Source organism: Dacryopinax primogenitus, assembly GCF_000292625.1.
Source record: "Dacryopinax primogenitus strain DJM-731 SS1 chromosome Unknown DACRYscaffold_5, whole genome shotgun sequence".
Classification (NCBI taxonomy): Eukaryota; Fungi; Basidiomycota; class Dacrymycetes; order Dacrymycetales; family Dacrymycetaceae; genus Dacryopinax; species Dacryopinax primogenitus.
Window position 1 is genome coordinate 335,165 of NW_024467202.1, and position 13,722 is coordinate 348,886.

The 13,722-nt window shown below is 53.0% G+C and overlaps 6 protein-coding genes across 6 annotated transcripts; 5 read left to right on the plus strand and 1 right to left on the minus strand.

Annotated features, from left to right (window-relative positions):
• Positions 1–180: 180 nt before the first annotated feature.
• DACRYDRAFT_49862 (uncharacterized protein) lies at positions 181–706 on the plus strand (the record flags this gene model as incomplete). The annotated part of the gene is made up of 2 exons (XM_040774949.1): positions 181–462; positions 518–706. The coding sequence occupies 2 exons, from the start codon at positions 181–183 to the stop codon at positions 704–706; spliced, it is 471 nt and encodes a 156-aa protein (XP_040630443.1).
• A 237-nt stretch (positions 707–943) lies between these two features.
• On the plus strand, positions 944–3,073 carry DACRYDRAFT_21102 (NADP-binding protein). Its single transcript, XM_040772234.1, has 10 exons — positions 944–1,091; positions 1,145–1,167; positions 1,213–1,379; positions 1,434–1,665; positions 1,716–1,750; positions 1,797–1,857; positions 1,907–2,647; positions 2,698–2,830; positions 2,881–2,945; positions 2,998–3,073. The coding sequence occupies exons 1-7, from the start codon at positions 996–998 to the stop codon at positions 2,427–2,429; spliced, it is 1,137 nt and encodes a 378-aa protein (XP_040630444.1). The 5' UTR covers positions 944–995; the 3' UTR covers positions 2,430–2,647; positions 2,698–2,830; positions 2,881–2,945; positions 2,998–3,073.
• A 576-nt stretch (positions 3,074–3,649) lies between these two features.
• Positions 3,650–7,237, minus strand: DACRYDRAFT_64483 (uncharacterized protein; the record flags this gene model as incomplete). The annotated part of the gene is made up of 10 exons (XM_040775754.1): positions 3,650–4,620; positions 4,669–4,742; positions 4,793–4,910; positions 4,963–5,184; positions 5,235–5,939; positions 5,991–6,544; positions 6,594–6,655; positions 6,706–7,002; positions 7,051–7,089; positions 7,142–7,237. 10 exons carry the CDS (start codon positions 7,235–7,237, stop codon positions 3,770–3,772), a joined length of 3,018 nt encoding a protein of 1,005 aa, XP_040630445.1. The 3' UTR covers positions 3,650–3,769.
• A 472-nt stretch (positions 7,238–7,709) lies between these two features.
• Positions 7,710–8,872, plus strand: DACRYDRAFT_64485 (uncharacterized protein). The gene is made up of 8 exons (XM_040775755.1): positions 7,710–7,742; positions 7,800–7,867; positions 7,982–8,006; positions 8,056–8,232; positions 8,289–8,421; positions 8,507–8,601; positions 8,657–8,667; positions 8,716–8,872. The coding sequence occupies exons 2-8, from the start codon at positions 7,848–7,850 to the stop codon at positions 8,783–8,785; spliced, it is 531 nt and encodes a 176-aa protein (XP_040630446.1). The 5' UTR covers positions 7,710–7,742; positions 7,800–7,847; the 3' UTR covers positions 8,786–8,872.
• A 255-nt stretch (positions 8,873–9,127) lies between these two features.
• On the plus strand, positions 9,128–10,681 carry DACRYDRAFT_21105 (mitochondrial carrier). The gene is made up of 7 exons (XM_040772235.1): positions 9,128–9,167; positions 9,234–9,463; positions 9,529–9,576; positions 9,630–9,852; positions 9,901–9,957; positions 10,007–10,471; positions 10,521–10,681. Exons 2-7 carry the CDS (start codon positions 9,386–9,388, stop codon positions 10,577–10,579), a joined length of 930 nt encoding a protein of 309 aa, XP_040630447.1. The 5' UTR covers positions 9,128–9,167; positions 9,234–9,385; the 3' UTR covers positions 10,580–10,681.
• A 267-nt stretch (positions 10,682–10,948) lies between these two features.
• Positions 10,949–13,659, plus strand: DACRYDRAFT_105713 (uncharacterized protein; the record flags this gene model as incomplete). Its single annotated transcript, XM_040768134.1, has 2 exons — positions 10,949–12,473; positions 12,527–13,659. The coding sequence occupies 2 exons, from the start codon at positions 10,949–10,951 to the stop codon at positions 13,657–13,659; spliced, it is 2,658 nt and encodes an 885-aa protein (XP_040630448.1).
• Positions 13,660–13,722: the final 63 nt, after the last annotated feature.

A 13,722-nucleotide genomic window follows, 5' to 3' on the forward strand; every position in this document is an offset into this window, starting at 1 on the left:
GACGAAGAAGAAGAGGATGACGTACTATTTGATTTCCTCCCTGAGTCAGCAGGAGATGGGATGCAGGATGGAGGGATGGTCTCGCAGCTAGGCGAGGAGAAGATATACTATTTCCAATTTCCTAAGCCATTTCCGAGTTTCTTCCCTCCGCCTGGGGAGGTCGTCGACGTTGATGTGGAAATGGCGGATGCTGATGCTGAAGGGAATGCCGGTCAGGACGCACCTGATCAGGGGAAGGGGAAAGGGAAGGAGGGTGAGAGTGCAACTGCTGGAGGGGAAAAACAAGTCCGTTTCTCCTCTGGTATTAAGCATGAAGAGCACGAACGCAAGCCCGGGACTTCCACGGGAACTGGATCGGTGGGCAAGGGAAAGCCAATCCCTGTGGATGGGGTCATTGGCAAGATGGAACTGTTCGCTGATGGGAGAGTGAGGATCGTCCTAGGAGAAGACATCGCCCTCGAAGTGCGTTCCCTCCTTTCCTCCCTCCTCTCCTGCGCTGTCTGACTTAGGTTTCTAGGTGCACCCAGCAGCAGAAACAGCGTTCCTCGAAACGCTTGTCCATCTCGACCCCCAGACAAGGGAATTGACGGCTCTGGGTCAGGTGGAACGCAGGTTTGTCGTGGCTCCGGATGTGGACGTCTTGTTGAGGGAGCTGGAGGGTAGGGAGATCAAGCGCGAGGCGGAGGGTGTGATCAAGTTAGAGTAAACACTTTTGTATGGTGGTGTTTTTCTGTTACAGCAGTGTTTGATGTTATTGTTGTTCCGACAATGAACGCGATAATGATACTACGTTCGACTTTCCATATATGGCCACACCTCCGGAAATTCAGGGTCGGTCCGACATGGCGGCTTCGTTGAATGATGCCATTGGCCGGTGGAGCCCGACGGTTCGGGGCAACTACATAAAGTAGGACCACCGGATAGGCATGCACGCTGGCCGTTGATCTCGCGACCGTCTATCTCCTTGCACAAGGTCAAATACATTGGAACTGAATATGGCCGCTGCAGTTCAAGCCGTCCTTGGAAAGCAACCGATAACGATTCGCTGGGGAGTTATCGGCGCTGGCTGGATCTCGGGGTGTTTCGTTAGGGTGCGTTTCTGGGCTGCCACGGACAGGAACAGGACTGATTCTAATGGGAGTAGGATATTGTCCTGGACCCGAAGACGTAAGTCTGCTCTCTTTCCCTGCCAACATGAGCTGAATTATGCAGGCGCGGCGTAGAAGATGTCATCCACACCTTCGCGGCCGTGGGTTCGCGGGACGTTGCCAAAGGGCGCGAATTTGCGGAGAAGAACGCACCCCACTCTACGGGTGTGAAAGTGTACGGCTCATATGAAGAGGTCGCTGCTGACCCGGAGGTGGACGCTATCTACGTCGGTTTGTCCTGGTTTTCTACACAGATGGTTTGATGCGCATACTGAGGCCCTGCAGGCACACCGCACACGTACCACTACGAGCACTCTATGATCTCCCTCAAGGGGGGCAAGCACGTCCTGTGCGAGAAGCCTGTCACGTCTAATGCCGCCGAGTTCAAAGCACTTGTCGCGTTCGCAAAGGAGAAGAACCTCTTCTTTATGGAGGCTATGTGGACACGCTTCCAGCCTGTGGCCGAGTTTGTAAAGCAGATTGTGGCTGAGGATAAGCTGGGGCCTGTGCGTTTGGTGTAAATTTCTTTTGTCGTGTTCGAAAGTACGATGACTTACGGGGATCCAGGACTGCTGACCTTGCGGGCGACTTTAAGCTCGATCGTTTGTCATCTCTCCTTTTCATGGGAGCGCGCTCACCTGTTGTTAGAGATCCCCAAGACCCACCGTATCCTCGATCCCAAGCTTGGCGGTGGTGCACTTCTTGATCTGTCTGTTCATATCCACTCCGTCGTCATTCGAATACTGACGGTCTAACAGCGGCCCGTATCCCTTCGTATGGCTCATCATCTCCCTCTTTGAGTATCCCAAGAACCAGAACCGCCGCCCCACCTCCATCACTGGTGCGATGATGAAGACTCCTCTAACCGGGGTGGACCAGAACACAGTCATTGTGCTCGACTTTGACCATATCCCCGCACAGGCCATCCTGTCGTGCAGCATCAACCTGCCCTCATCTGTGCCCGCGGTACACATCCGCTGTGCGAACGGGACGATCAGCATCGATCCTCCGATCTATAAGCCTTCGACTGTTGTCGTCCAGGAGTTTGCACCTGGCACCTCCAACGTCATCCGCGAGGAGAAGCGGGTGTTCAAGTTCGAGGGCGGTGGATGGCACTTCCAGGCGGATGAGGTCGCCCGCTGCATCAGGGATGGTAAGATTTCCAGCGACGTCTGGACTCTCGAGAAGACGCTGTTTGAGATGGAAGTGTTCGACGAGGTTCGCAAGCAGGGCAAATACACCTTCCCGCCCGGCGTGGAGAAGGTCACAAGCTTCCCATAAGTAATCCATCCAATCGACTGGGGTTGTAATTCCGTACAGTTGCATACAGGTGAAAATAAGCAGGCATGATTAAGTCTACAATGAGATCATACATAGGGTCCTGGGAGTCGACAGAGTCACAGTCACAGATGAAACTCGGGCTTCTTTGTGTTGATACCATACTCTGCCAATGCAGCACTAAGGTCGTCCATAGTGAGGACGGTGCGTGTGCGATCGTTCTGTGTGTTGTGTCAGACAAACATTCACGAGAGACTTGGAGGAGACACACCCTGGCTGATGTGCCCGCAAAGCTTGCTTTCAACCGACTTGGGGCAGCATTTGTCCGTATACGTGCATGCTGAAAGGCATCTGAAGCGATGTCTGCGATGAATTTTTGTGCAGCGAGAGATATCAACCGCTTTCTGTTCATGAAAGTCAGCGAGGCGACACAACCAGCTCGCAGCACACGTACAATCGAACATCGTGGCACTCGAAGCCGACTTGCTGCAGGTAGTAATCAGTAATTTCGGCTGGAATCTGACAGGCATATCAACACTATAGGCAGCATTATGTAAGAGCTTTGACACACGAGTGGCTCATATTCATCTAGCATGAGCATGAACTCGGCGAGCGTACGGTCCTTCCTCGCCAGCTCTTCTTCCCTCCTCGTATGCGTCTGGCTGGGGCCAGCCGCTGTTTCCTGCGCCGCAGCAGCGCCAGGAGCACCAGTTATCAGCTGGTTGGAGCTGGATGACTCCGGTTGAGGAGTCGGCGCGTCGGACATTGATGCGAGGTGATTGTCAGAGGTCAGGGAGACGCGGGTGGCGTGAAGGGGCGTGACCTGCCCTGAATTGCGGATCCTTTTCATAGGTGACCAAAGCGCGTGCTCGTACTTTTTTCAGCGCGGCCACGACTCTCTTCTCTCTTCCACCAACCTTTACCGTCTTTCTCTACACGCTCCCTGAAATTAATCTCTACTTCATGGTGAGTGTCATTCATATGTCGTTTTGTGTATGATGCCTTGAGGCATTTGGCTTTATGCGGCTTGCCGCACTGCAGAAACCTATCTCAGCTACCTAACGGGGGCGTTGTCGTTCCGACAGCGTCTCTGCCTTGTCTGACTCTTTCTCATCAATTCACATATCATTGATTCTCTTACTGACAGTGAATGCCAGGTTCAGCAGTCACATTCGTGGGTAGTGTAGTGGAGGGAAGGAAAGAATATCAAACGGTTGTCTCACGGTTTATATCCAGCATAAAATTCGATAGCAACTATAGTAGCGAGAAAAAAATAAGCGAGCGTCCTCTGGATATTTTCCTGTCGCCGATATATTAGAATGGGAACCGTTTCGAACTCGCTCTTAACCACTTTCTTCCCCTTCGTCCCCGCTCATCCCGCCCTTTCCATCCCGCTTGGCGAACAAACCAGCTGCACCGCGCCCACCTTTCTTGCGCGGCACGTATTCGTTCGCGTCGATCGGACCGTGAGGGTGGGCAGCTTCTGAGGATGGAACTTGCTCAGATGAGACCATTCTTCTCCCACCGGCAACACGAGGACCACGGGCCCGCACACCGCGACGGGAAAGCTCGCCCGATGTGTTTCTTGTCAATCCGCTTGACCCGCGAGAGATGGGTTGGTCTTCGTCATCCAGGGCTGGAACGACTGCAGGTGCAGTTTCATGGGTTGTTTCCACAACAGGAGCTGGTAGCTCATTGTCTATTTCCCTGGGACCGACGGCAGGACTGGGTTGCTCAATAGAAATGATAGGTGCTGCGATATGTAGTGTAAGGTCCAGCTCCTCGTGGATCGGCTCGTGCTCAAGCTCCTTCGCAGTTGTCGGTTCTTCCGGATGCTCGTGCGTCTCACCTGGCTTTATCTTGGGGTCTTCCTCCTCTCCAGCAGCCCAAGAGATAGGGGGATGATCGCCTCGCACAGGACTGGAGGGCCTGGATCGAGGATTACGCATGTTCAGTTGGGCTGCGAGTAGTTTCTGGACATCTTCGCTCCCCGTCATGCTACTGCGAGACAGACGCTGATCTATCGGAGCCGTCCTCTTGCGCATGGGCATGGCACGGATGACAGACTCTCGCTGCTTCTTTGCAATAACAGGAGGAAGGAGCTCTGCGTAATGATCTAGCACATCAATGAAGAACAGGGTAGGATGACGATCTTGGATCGATAGTTCGTTCTCGTGCTTCGGTCTCAGAATGGCTGCATATCATGAGCATCTATCGCGGTATGGATTGGATGGAGACCCACATCGTCCAAGGGTCAACGCCAACTTCGTCTTGTAGACATCATCAGCCTCTGCGGTCTCGGTGTTAACGATCAAGCTAACAAAATGTTATTCAGTGGTCTCGCCGATGGGGAAGAGGGTACGCACTTCCTTAAATGCCTTATGAGGGCATCGAGTGTCTGCAGGTAAACTTTCGGCAGGTGACCCAGAGCTTGCTTTAACTCGTCTGTGTGATCATTAACGGCCTCCTGCTCTGTGGCACCTACTGCATCGATTGTCAGAGACCTTGGTACCTTCGCGACAGTCAAAGCACTCACCGTTGGGATAGATCTTGCGGATGTCATCCCATCCCTCCCAAGAGCCGAGAGGAGGGTTCAGCTCGAGAAGCCACAGCTTCACAGTACCAGCCAGCACCGGGGCGTCGAAACGTGCCAGCAGGTCAAGTGGGGGGGCGTCGTCGGGCAGGAACCTGATCAAACTGTCACGAAGCTGGTGGATACTGCGTAGTGGAACATCATAGATCCAAGTTTTGCGGCGTTCTGCAGGTACTGTCAAATATGCATAGAGAACGGATAGGGCGCTGACTTACCATCATCCGAGGGCAGACGGCCGTATGCCTCTTCCAGCCCAGCCAGAAGACCAGTCAGAACACCGGGAACTGGCGGCTTTGACTTATTTTCATCGTCACTGCCTCTCAGGGCATTCCAGCCTCCCTCTCCCGCCCAGTTACCCAGATCGATGCCGAATGACACACTACCTGGTCCGACGTGCGCAATCGATTCGTAGACATGAGCAGAGGGTCGGAAAGGACCAGTGCGGTAACGCTCGATCATAGCGGTGAGGTCGGCCTCAGGTTTGTAGGAGGCGACGAGGGTGGAAGAGCGATCGAAAGATGTCTGCAAGCCTTGCGAGAGCGTCGCCAGTGTCCCTTGATACTGAAGCAACACCGTCTTGATGGCACGAAGGCGTTCGATCTCCCACCCTTGGATGATTTTCAGGCCGTGTTCGATCCTTTCCTCCAGATCCAAGCGCTGCTTTTCAAGGTTGCGAACTGCTGTGGCATATGCATGATCGGCCTTGTCTGCCTCGGCCCGTAACGTCTGGAAGCGATCATTCGGCTGACCGAAGGCAGATGAAATGTAGGAAGCGACAGTGCCGGAGCGCTTCATGAGGTTGCTAGCGCCAGATGTCAGCGTGGGCGAAACAACGCTGTCGCCTTCAGGTTCCTCTGAGAGCATAAATGCCTTGGGTCGGAATTGGTAGAAGGCCGTCTTTATCGGCTCAAATTTATTCCCTAAACATCCGGTAAGATGAGCTATGTAAACGTAGATAAGAATATACTCACCAATGGCACCAACGCGTCTCCACACTCCCAGACGCTCACCAAGATCACGAGCGGCATCTTCTGCCCTGTCCAAGCTACCACCAAACGCCTCGACATTCTCCCGCAACCATTTGGTGATATCCTCGCCAGTGAAGCATTCCTCATAATCCCCCAAAATAGGGATCTTCACGGTCTGCATAGGCAATTCAGCCCGAGCACGAGCAAGGAGAGCAGATACGGCGACAGGCGGCAAAGCGATGCCCGCGAGAAGTATAGGCTCGTTGTTTCGCCGCGTGGCTGGCGTCAAGGGCACGACGACTGTACTCTGCCGGCTCGGTGTCTCCGTATCGACAGGTAGCTCCTTCATTTTGCCCTTCTCCTCAGTAGTGAATCTCGGCGGAGACGGCAGTTCCTGCTCCTCCTCGTCTTCTTTGACCTCCGCAAGCGGAGCACTACCCATCTTCTCACGGAGTCTCTGCTGGATACGGTCTGTAACACTTGCATGCCGATTGATAGCCCCGGTTGGCGAGGCAGTGAACTTGTCGTCTTTCCCGCTGTTTGGAGCGAACTTAATGCTAATGCAGTGTAAGCTTGGTATTGCACAGACGATGGACCCTGGCATACTCGTCTTCGGCCTCATCTGCTGCCCTGGTCCTCGTGATATACAATTGCTTCAACTTGGCGACCTATGACACGCAGATAAGTATGAAATCAACTGGACAAACTATATGCGCACATCACCAGATGCATATTCGTAAGACTTGACAGCACTGTCGAGCAGATACTGCCGACTTTCGGCCACTCGGTGACCGTGCCCTGCAGCCCAGTCTTCGAAAGGTTCGAGTACAAGGGTCTCTAGGTCCTTCGCAACAGTAGAGTGCGCCTCGCCCTGCAGAGAGGACTCGCGTTGCAAACCACGGAAGGCCATGAGTAAGGAAGCGCCATCGTCGGCGCCAAAACCGGCACCTCGAGAGCCGGTCAAAGCGGGGTTCGTGAGAGTGCTTGCAATCCCTCGTTCAGCGGTGATACGGGCCTGCGAACATTATGAGATAATATTGGAAATAGTGAGTGTGTGTCCCACTTTGATGAAGGCAATAATTTCTGCATTCTCGCCGACGCCCTGTAAATGACTGAGCCTCTCGGTGTACGCGTCATAGCCGCTGGAGACTGACCTGCTGAAGCTTTCCATATAGGTGTTCAAGCCCATGACGGTAATCTTGAGTCCAGAAAGAGTTGGAGAATGTCAGTGGTAAAGTCACGACAGGCATGTTGGTTGGCGGGGTAGGGGTCTGGTGGAAGAAGAGAGGAAAGGATGAGTTGAGTACTTGGTTGCGCTGTCTGATATTATTAGCGTTGCCACACGCACGGGACAGAAGGCAAGCACCTTCCCCTGGTTGGCCACACAGACACTTCGTCGATCGTTTGGTCAATTCAGTTGTTCAACGTGGGCTCGTTCGGTCTCCAGGCGCTAATCGACGGTCAGGGGGCCAAACTGTGACGCCAGGGGTTGGAATTGGAGAGGAAGGGCACTGAGGCACTGCTGAGAGATACGGTTCCGGTGACGGGGAGGCTGTCTTGCGGCAAGGGTCCGCTGTACGCGCCGTCAGCGTGCAACCTCCGCACGTAGACGTCGTCCAGCGTTTCTTATCTAGTTGTTCGTCTGTTATCTGCCTCTCTACGACCATCCCCTTTAAGCTTACGACAAGGCAACGCATAAGGTGAAAGATGGCCGACCAACCTCACATTGGTGCGACGTACAACGAGATTCATACCGTGCGCTGCAGCAGTCTTTTCACCCTTTGGTCGCGCGACTAAAATGATGCGAGATAGATTATTGGGAAAGCGGCGGATCGAATTAGAAAGCAATTCGCGCCTGACATGATGGTGGCTATCGGTTCGTCTGTTCCTCATTTACACGTCCCTTGTTGGATGAATTTATGCGCATATATTTAGGAGGGGGGTAAGTGATCCTCGGCTCCGAAGCAAACCCCGAACATTAAACCTGCATGCAGCGGTTTCTTCCCCGCACGTGTTATGGTACGCAGTTTCCATCTGATTATCCTCCCAACGGCTGATGCTGCCGCAGAGAACGTTCCTGAAGGACCCCAAGAGCAAACGTAATATTCCTATCCAGGCGATCGGTCTAAGCTTGTATGAGTCCTTGCCAACGACGACAGCGGAGCAACAAGGGGTGGAGGTCGTGAAGACGCAATGGTTGGCAGGCGACATGCAGGCACTCTTGGGACATAGAGTCTTAATTGTGGTGCGCTTTGGTTTCGGCATACCGTCTGCTGTCCAGCGTTCTGAGCCTGCGGATAGGACGAAGTTGATGACTCTGGAAGGACGCTGTATTATGCTATTTCAGAACTGAAGAAGGATGTAGAACAGGCACTCGCACACATGCCCAAAGAAGAGCAGGAAGCCAAACGGCCCAAGTTTGCTGTCTTCGTAGGTGCGTGCTCGTTGCTGGCGGCTAGAAGCGAACTGTTCTCATCTTGGTCGTCTCCCTTCCCGTTCTGTGCTCATCGCACGTGTAGTACACAACAAGATCAAGCCAAAAGCGGAAAAACTTCCAGATGATATTATGTACTTTGCTGGTCAAGAAATTCCAGACAAATGGTTCGATTATCCGGTGAGCGATTTCCGCCCCTCCGGTTGTGATAGTTGCTGATATCAGATAATCACAGTGGGAGATGAAGTGGGTGTGCTATGTCCAGACGTGGCAAGTGCTAACATGTGCCTTCAGGGACGTGTACGAACATGATGCAAAAGTGCTGGCGTCTCGACAGAGGGGTGAGGGAGCAGACAAGAACTGATGACACAGGTTACACACACGGTTACACATTGCGCAGCAGCAGTCAGCGGTTCCAGTTTTCAATCCGACCAGTGCGAAACGGGGCAACAAATGGAATAAGAAAACATATTACATAGCAGAGGGGTTAACATCCCCTCGATAGAGTGAGTTACCGTGGAGAACGAGGTGAAGGAATGCGGCGTAGCCATCTTATCAGGCCGGCCGATTGTTTCCGTCCGGTTTAAAAATCGTCCCTAAGTAATATGGACAGTGGTCGCACAGCCAAACCCCGCGGCCGAACACTTCCCCTCTCCCCTTCACTTTCACCTTCCTCAATAATCCTCTCTTCCGTTGTCGCCACCGACTTACCTGTCGTCTTCAGCGACCATATCCCACCGCAAACAGTGAGCGGGATTCCCCAACATAACGGGTCCAACGCGCCCTCAGAAAGCTAATGTCATCGGATACAGAGTCCGACCCTTGGGACACGCCACTATCACCGACACGTCGCCTCCCTATCCTGAAACTGGATCTGCAATCATCCGAAGTCGGAGTATCGGGTGGGGAGAAAGAGCAGCTCCACGTATACAAGACCAGCCCTCCTCCTCAGCCACCCCCGCCCATGGCTGTAGAGGATGAAGAGTACGAGGCGTTGCCAATGGGGGTGGGAACGGGGGTGCACATGCTGGCGGGCGCGATGGTACGTTTCCCCCTTCTCAGCATGCGATATGCTTTCTCGCGACGATCGCTGACTTCCTGAAACAGGCTGGCATATCGGAGCACGCCGTCATGTTCCCCGTCGATAGCATCAAGGTATGCTAAGCTGGCTTATGAGAGACAAATCTTATTCACATGATCGTCCTTAGACGCGCATGCAAGTCTTTTCTACTTCCCCTGCAGCTGTATACTCCAGCCTAGGGAATGCGGTAGCACGGATATCGTCTACTGAGGGGCTGAGGACGTTGTGGAGAGGTGTCGCATCCGTGATTGTGGGCGCTGGTCCTGCACATGCCCTCTACTTCGGGACATACGAGTTAGTAAAAGAAACGACAGGAGGTAACAGGCCTGGACACCATGTTGCTGCAACAGGTATGCAACGTTCCTTTGATGTGAAGACACCATCTGACGATAATGCAGCTTTAGCAGGTGCATGTGCTACCATTTCCCACGATGCGTTGATGAATCCGTTTGATGGTTTGTCATTCTTATCCGTTTGCAAACTTTGGCTGATGACTCGGCACAGTCATCAAACAACGCATGCAACTCTACGGATCATCTTATCGGAATGTCGCACAATGCGCACGCTCCGTGTACCAAAACGAGGGCCTTATCGCATTCTATGTCTCCTATCCCACAACCCTCATGATGACGGTACCGTTTACTGCCGTTCAATTCTCAACCTACGAATCTATGAAGAAGTTCTTGAATCCCGAAGGCACTTACTCCCCACTGACACACGTAACGGCTGGTGGCATAGCAGGAGGCGTTGCTGCTGCTGTAACCACCCCACTTGACGTTGCCAAAACCTTGCTGCAAACGCGAGGGACCTCTGACGATATACGAATACGCAACGCACGAGGTATGGTAGATGCTTTCAAGATCATCTGGCAGCGGAACGGGATCTGGGGATTTGCACGAGGCATATCACCCCGAGTGTTGACGTACATGCCGAGCAACGCGTTGTGCTGGTTATGTTACGAGTTCTTCAGTGTGTATTCCATCTTTCTTCCGTAGAAACCGCCTGATGTCATTTGCAGAAGTGGTAATTGGTGATGCAAGCCGGGGGAGCTCGCACGCCACGGTCGCTGTACCATGATGGACCTTGAGCCTGCGTCCGTTATTTTCTGCATACTATATCGAGCATACTTCGCTATTTCGCACGCATCATAATTGTAATCTCTTTACACTTGTACATGCCCCATCCGAGCAGTTCAATTAGGGTTTTTGACTCATCAGATGGTAAAACGAATTGCCGCGTTGACGTACCCTTTGTAATCGAGCTTCAGCTGTCAAGCTGCCAAGGTCCACGTTGGATCCCCGCGCGGTCCGAGGATGCCCGTGGCCAGTGGGAAGGAGGGACGCGTCGGCCTCGTCGGGTTTTCGGTCAGCGCGAGCACGTCGCCGTCGCTGTCGACGTCCGTGTGACACTTCTCAGGGAACCGCCATTCAGTTGTTAATTACTTCGATGTCTCTCCACGCCACGGAGGTTGCCGACCATCTGGGGAATAATCTGATAAGATACAGGGTGCGGCCTTCTTGGCGGTCCGTTCTCTTCGGAAATTCCGTAATTACCGTTCGGACAAAGAAGAAACGCCGCGGTTGGCGCCTCGGACAGGCGCTCCTTTCTCTTGTTCTGCTCGTGTCTATATGTGCACTTTATCTCCTCTTCGTCCATGACCGCCGACAAGTTTTCACGACTCGCGCGTCCTCCACAGCTCGGCGTCATCGTCTGAGAGAGCCGAACCAGCCGCAGGATCCTCCCCCTATCCTCGAGCCGCTACCCATCTTACCCATCAGGGGAGATCCCTTCGATGCCGAGGACTTCGAGATCGTGCCTAGGGAGAATGTGACAATCGTTTTACCTGTCGACACCGGATCATACGCACATCTTCCGAGCTTGCTCGCTCCCTTTTTTATCGCGGCCAACCGTCCCGGCGAGTTAATCGTCGCTGCGCCCCCATCGCTGCTGGATGATGTTCTTGTGGTAGTCAAAGCAACTCTTCTCACCCTCCGTGATGCGAACGTTCCTTTGCGGGTGCTGGCGTGGCAGGACGATTTGAGCGCACGTGTCGGCTGGCTACATGTTGCAGCGAAAAGCACCAAAGATTACGTCGTTATACTCGACGAGAAAGGATCGCACGATATCAGTCCGGAAATCTTAGCCAGTCTTCTCTCTCCCAAGGCACTTCCATATCCAGTTGGACCGCGGGGAGCCTCGTTCTCCCCTACGAATATCTCCTGCACAGAACATACATACGACACCTATGCACCCGTCGCCTTTCTCGTACCACCTCTGGTCGTTCCAACCAGTCTGCTTCAGGAGCTGGAGGGAGCGATCCGCATGAATGATTTTCGGGTTTGGTTTTCCCTGGGAGAACGAACGGCCCGACTCACGGGACAAGCGTTCGGAGGATTGGCGCATACACCCTTCAGCACACTAGCTTCTCCCACCAGTCACGCTCCTGAATGGTGTTCCCGTGCTAAAGAGCAGGTTCTTGAGCCTGGGACTAATAATAACCTCAATCCGAGACAGATCGTGTTTGACCGATATCGTGCATTCCAAATGAAGCAGGAAGGTCATAAGCCGGATCTCCCTATCGGAATCATCCTGGCTAATGTGGAGGAGTTGACTGCTTTTGCCTTTACGATATGTCGCATGGCCAGTCGGGGCCGAGCGATTCGCATATATCTGTATGATGAGCCCTCCTACCCTCATGGCGCTAGAGCGGCTTCCCTTGGCGGCTGTCACCTGCATTATGATGTCCGTGAGAAAGAAACAGCCACCATTGATCAGCTACAGTCTTGGTTGTCACGCAATTGTATTTCACCCAGCGTCGTTCTGCATACCATACGACATGCCGACGAGACACTTCTTCTCGGTCTTGTGCGCATATACACGACTAGCTCGGCGTCGACCATTATCTGGCTGCCCTTCCAAGACTTGCCCGTCTCCGGATGGATAGCAGAGCTGAGTACTGAGGAACTACAAAGTGAGCGAGAAAGTTCCATAACCTTGATTGGTCCTGATGTTTTGTGTCGCCAGGTTGGAATATACCCCATATTGAGCTCTCGGTGATAACAAACAATCGACCGGCATCACTCCGGCGGCTTCTTTCTTCTCTCCAAAAGGCATCCTACTATGGAGATCAACCCATATTATCCATCAATCTTGAAGAAACCGCCGATGCGGAAACTCTGCGCGAAGCTCAGAACATAAAATGGCCAGGAGCGGGCGCTCAATTGCGTCATCGCGTCGTTCGCGGTGGTCTTCTTCCTGCAGTGGTCGAAGCCTGGTATCCATTCACCAACGACACGTATGGCGTCTTACTCGAGGATGACGTGGAAGTATCTCCCATGTTCTACGCGTGGCTCAAATTCACCATCTTGCGATATCGATACGGACCGGACCGCGCGGAGTCTAGTCGCCTCTTTGGCGTCAGTTTGTATCAGGCGAAGCACATTGAGCTCAAGCCCGAAGGACGACACCCATTCAATGCCCAGATCCTCTTCACAAACTCGTCCATGAGATACCCACACAGTCCATATTTGTCTCAGGTTCCATGCAGCTGGGGTGCGGTGTTTTTTCCTGAGCACTGGCGTGAATTCCACCAATACCTTTCCTTGCGTCTGTCGCCGCGCGGACAAGACTTGGGCATCGACATCGTGCCGAACATTCGGTCCAACAAGTGGGCAAACTCATGGAAGAGGTACTTCATCGAAATGACCTACCTCAGAGGTTATGTGATGCTGTACCCGAACTATGATCATTTCGTCTCCTTGTCGACGAACCATCTGGAACCTGGAGAGCATGCGCGCTACGTACCTGAGCGCATTCTAACCAAGAAGAAAGCCCAGTTTCAGGTTCCACTTATGGGTCACACCGAAAGTGACTATGGGGTTCACTTGTTGGATCTGCCGCAAGGAACGTTGCCCTCTTGGCACGATCTCCCGGTTCTTGACCTCTGGGGTAACATCGCCTCACTGGACTTGTTGACATGGCGTGGGGCATATCGACATGAAGAGGTCACTGAATGCAGCAGACTTCTGTCTTTGGACGAGCCATCGACATACAACGCTGATGAACTGCTTTGTTTGCACGATGACGATCATGATGATGAAGAGGAAGAGGAAGCGGAGATTGAGGAGGAGGATATGCTTGGCCTCGATGCTGAATAACATAATTTATGGGGCAATCACGATGTACACTGTACTCTCCTGCTTCGCAAAAAAACATAATCG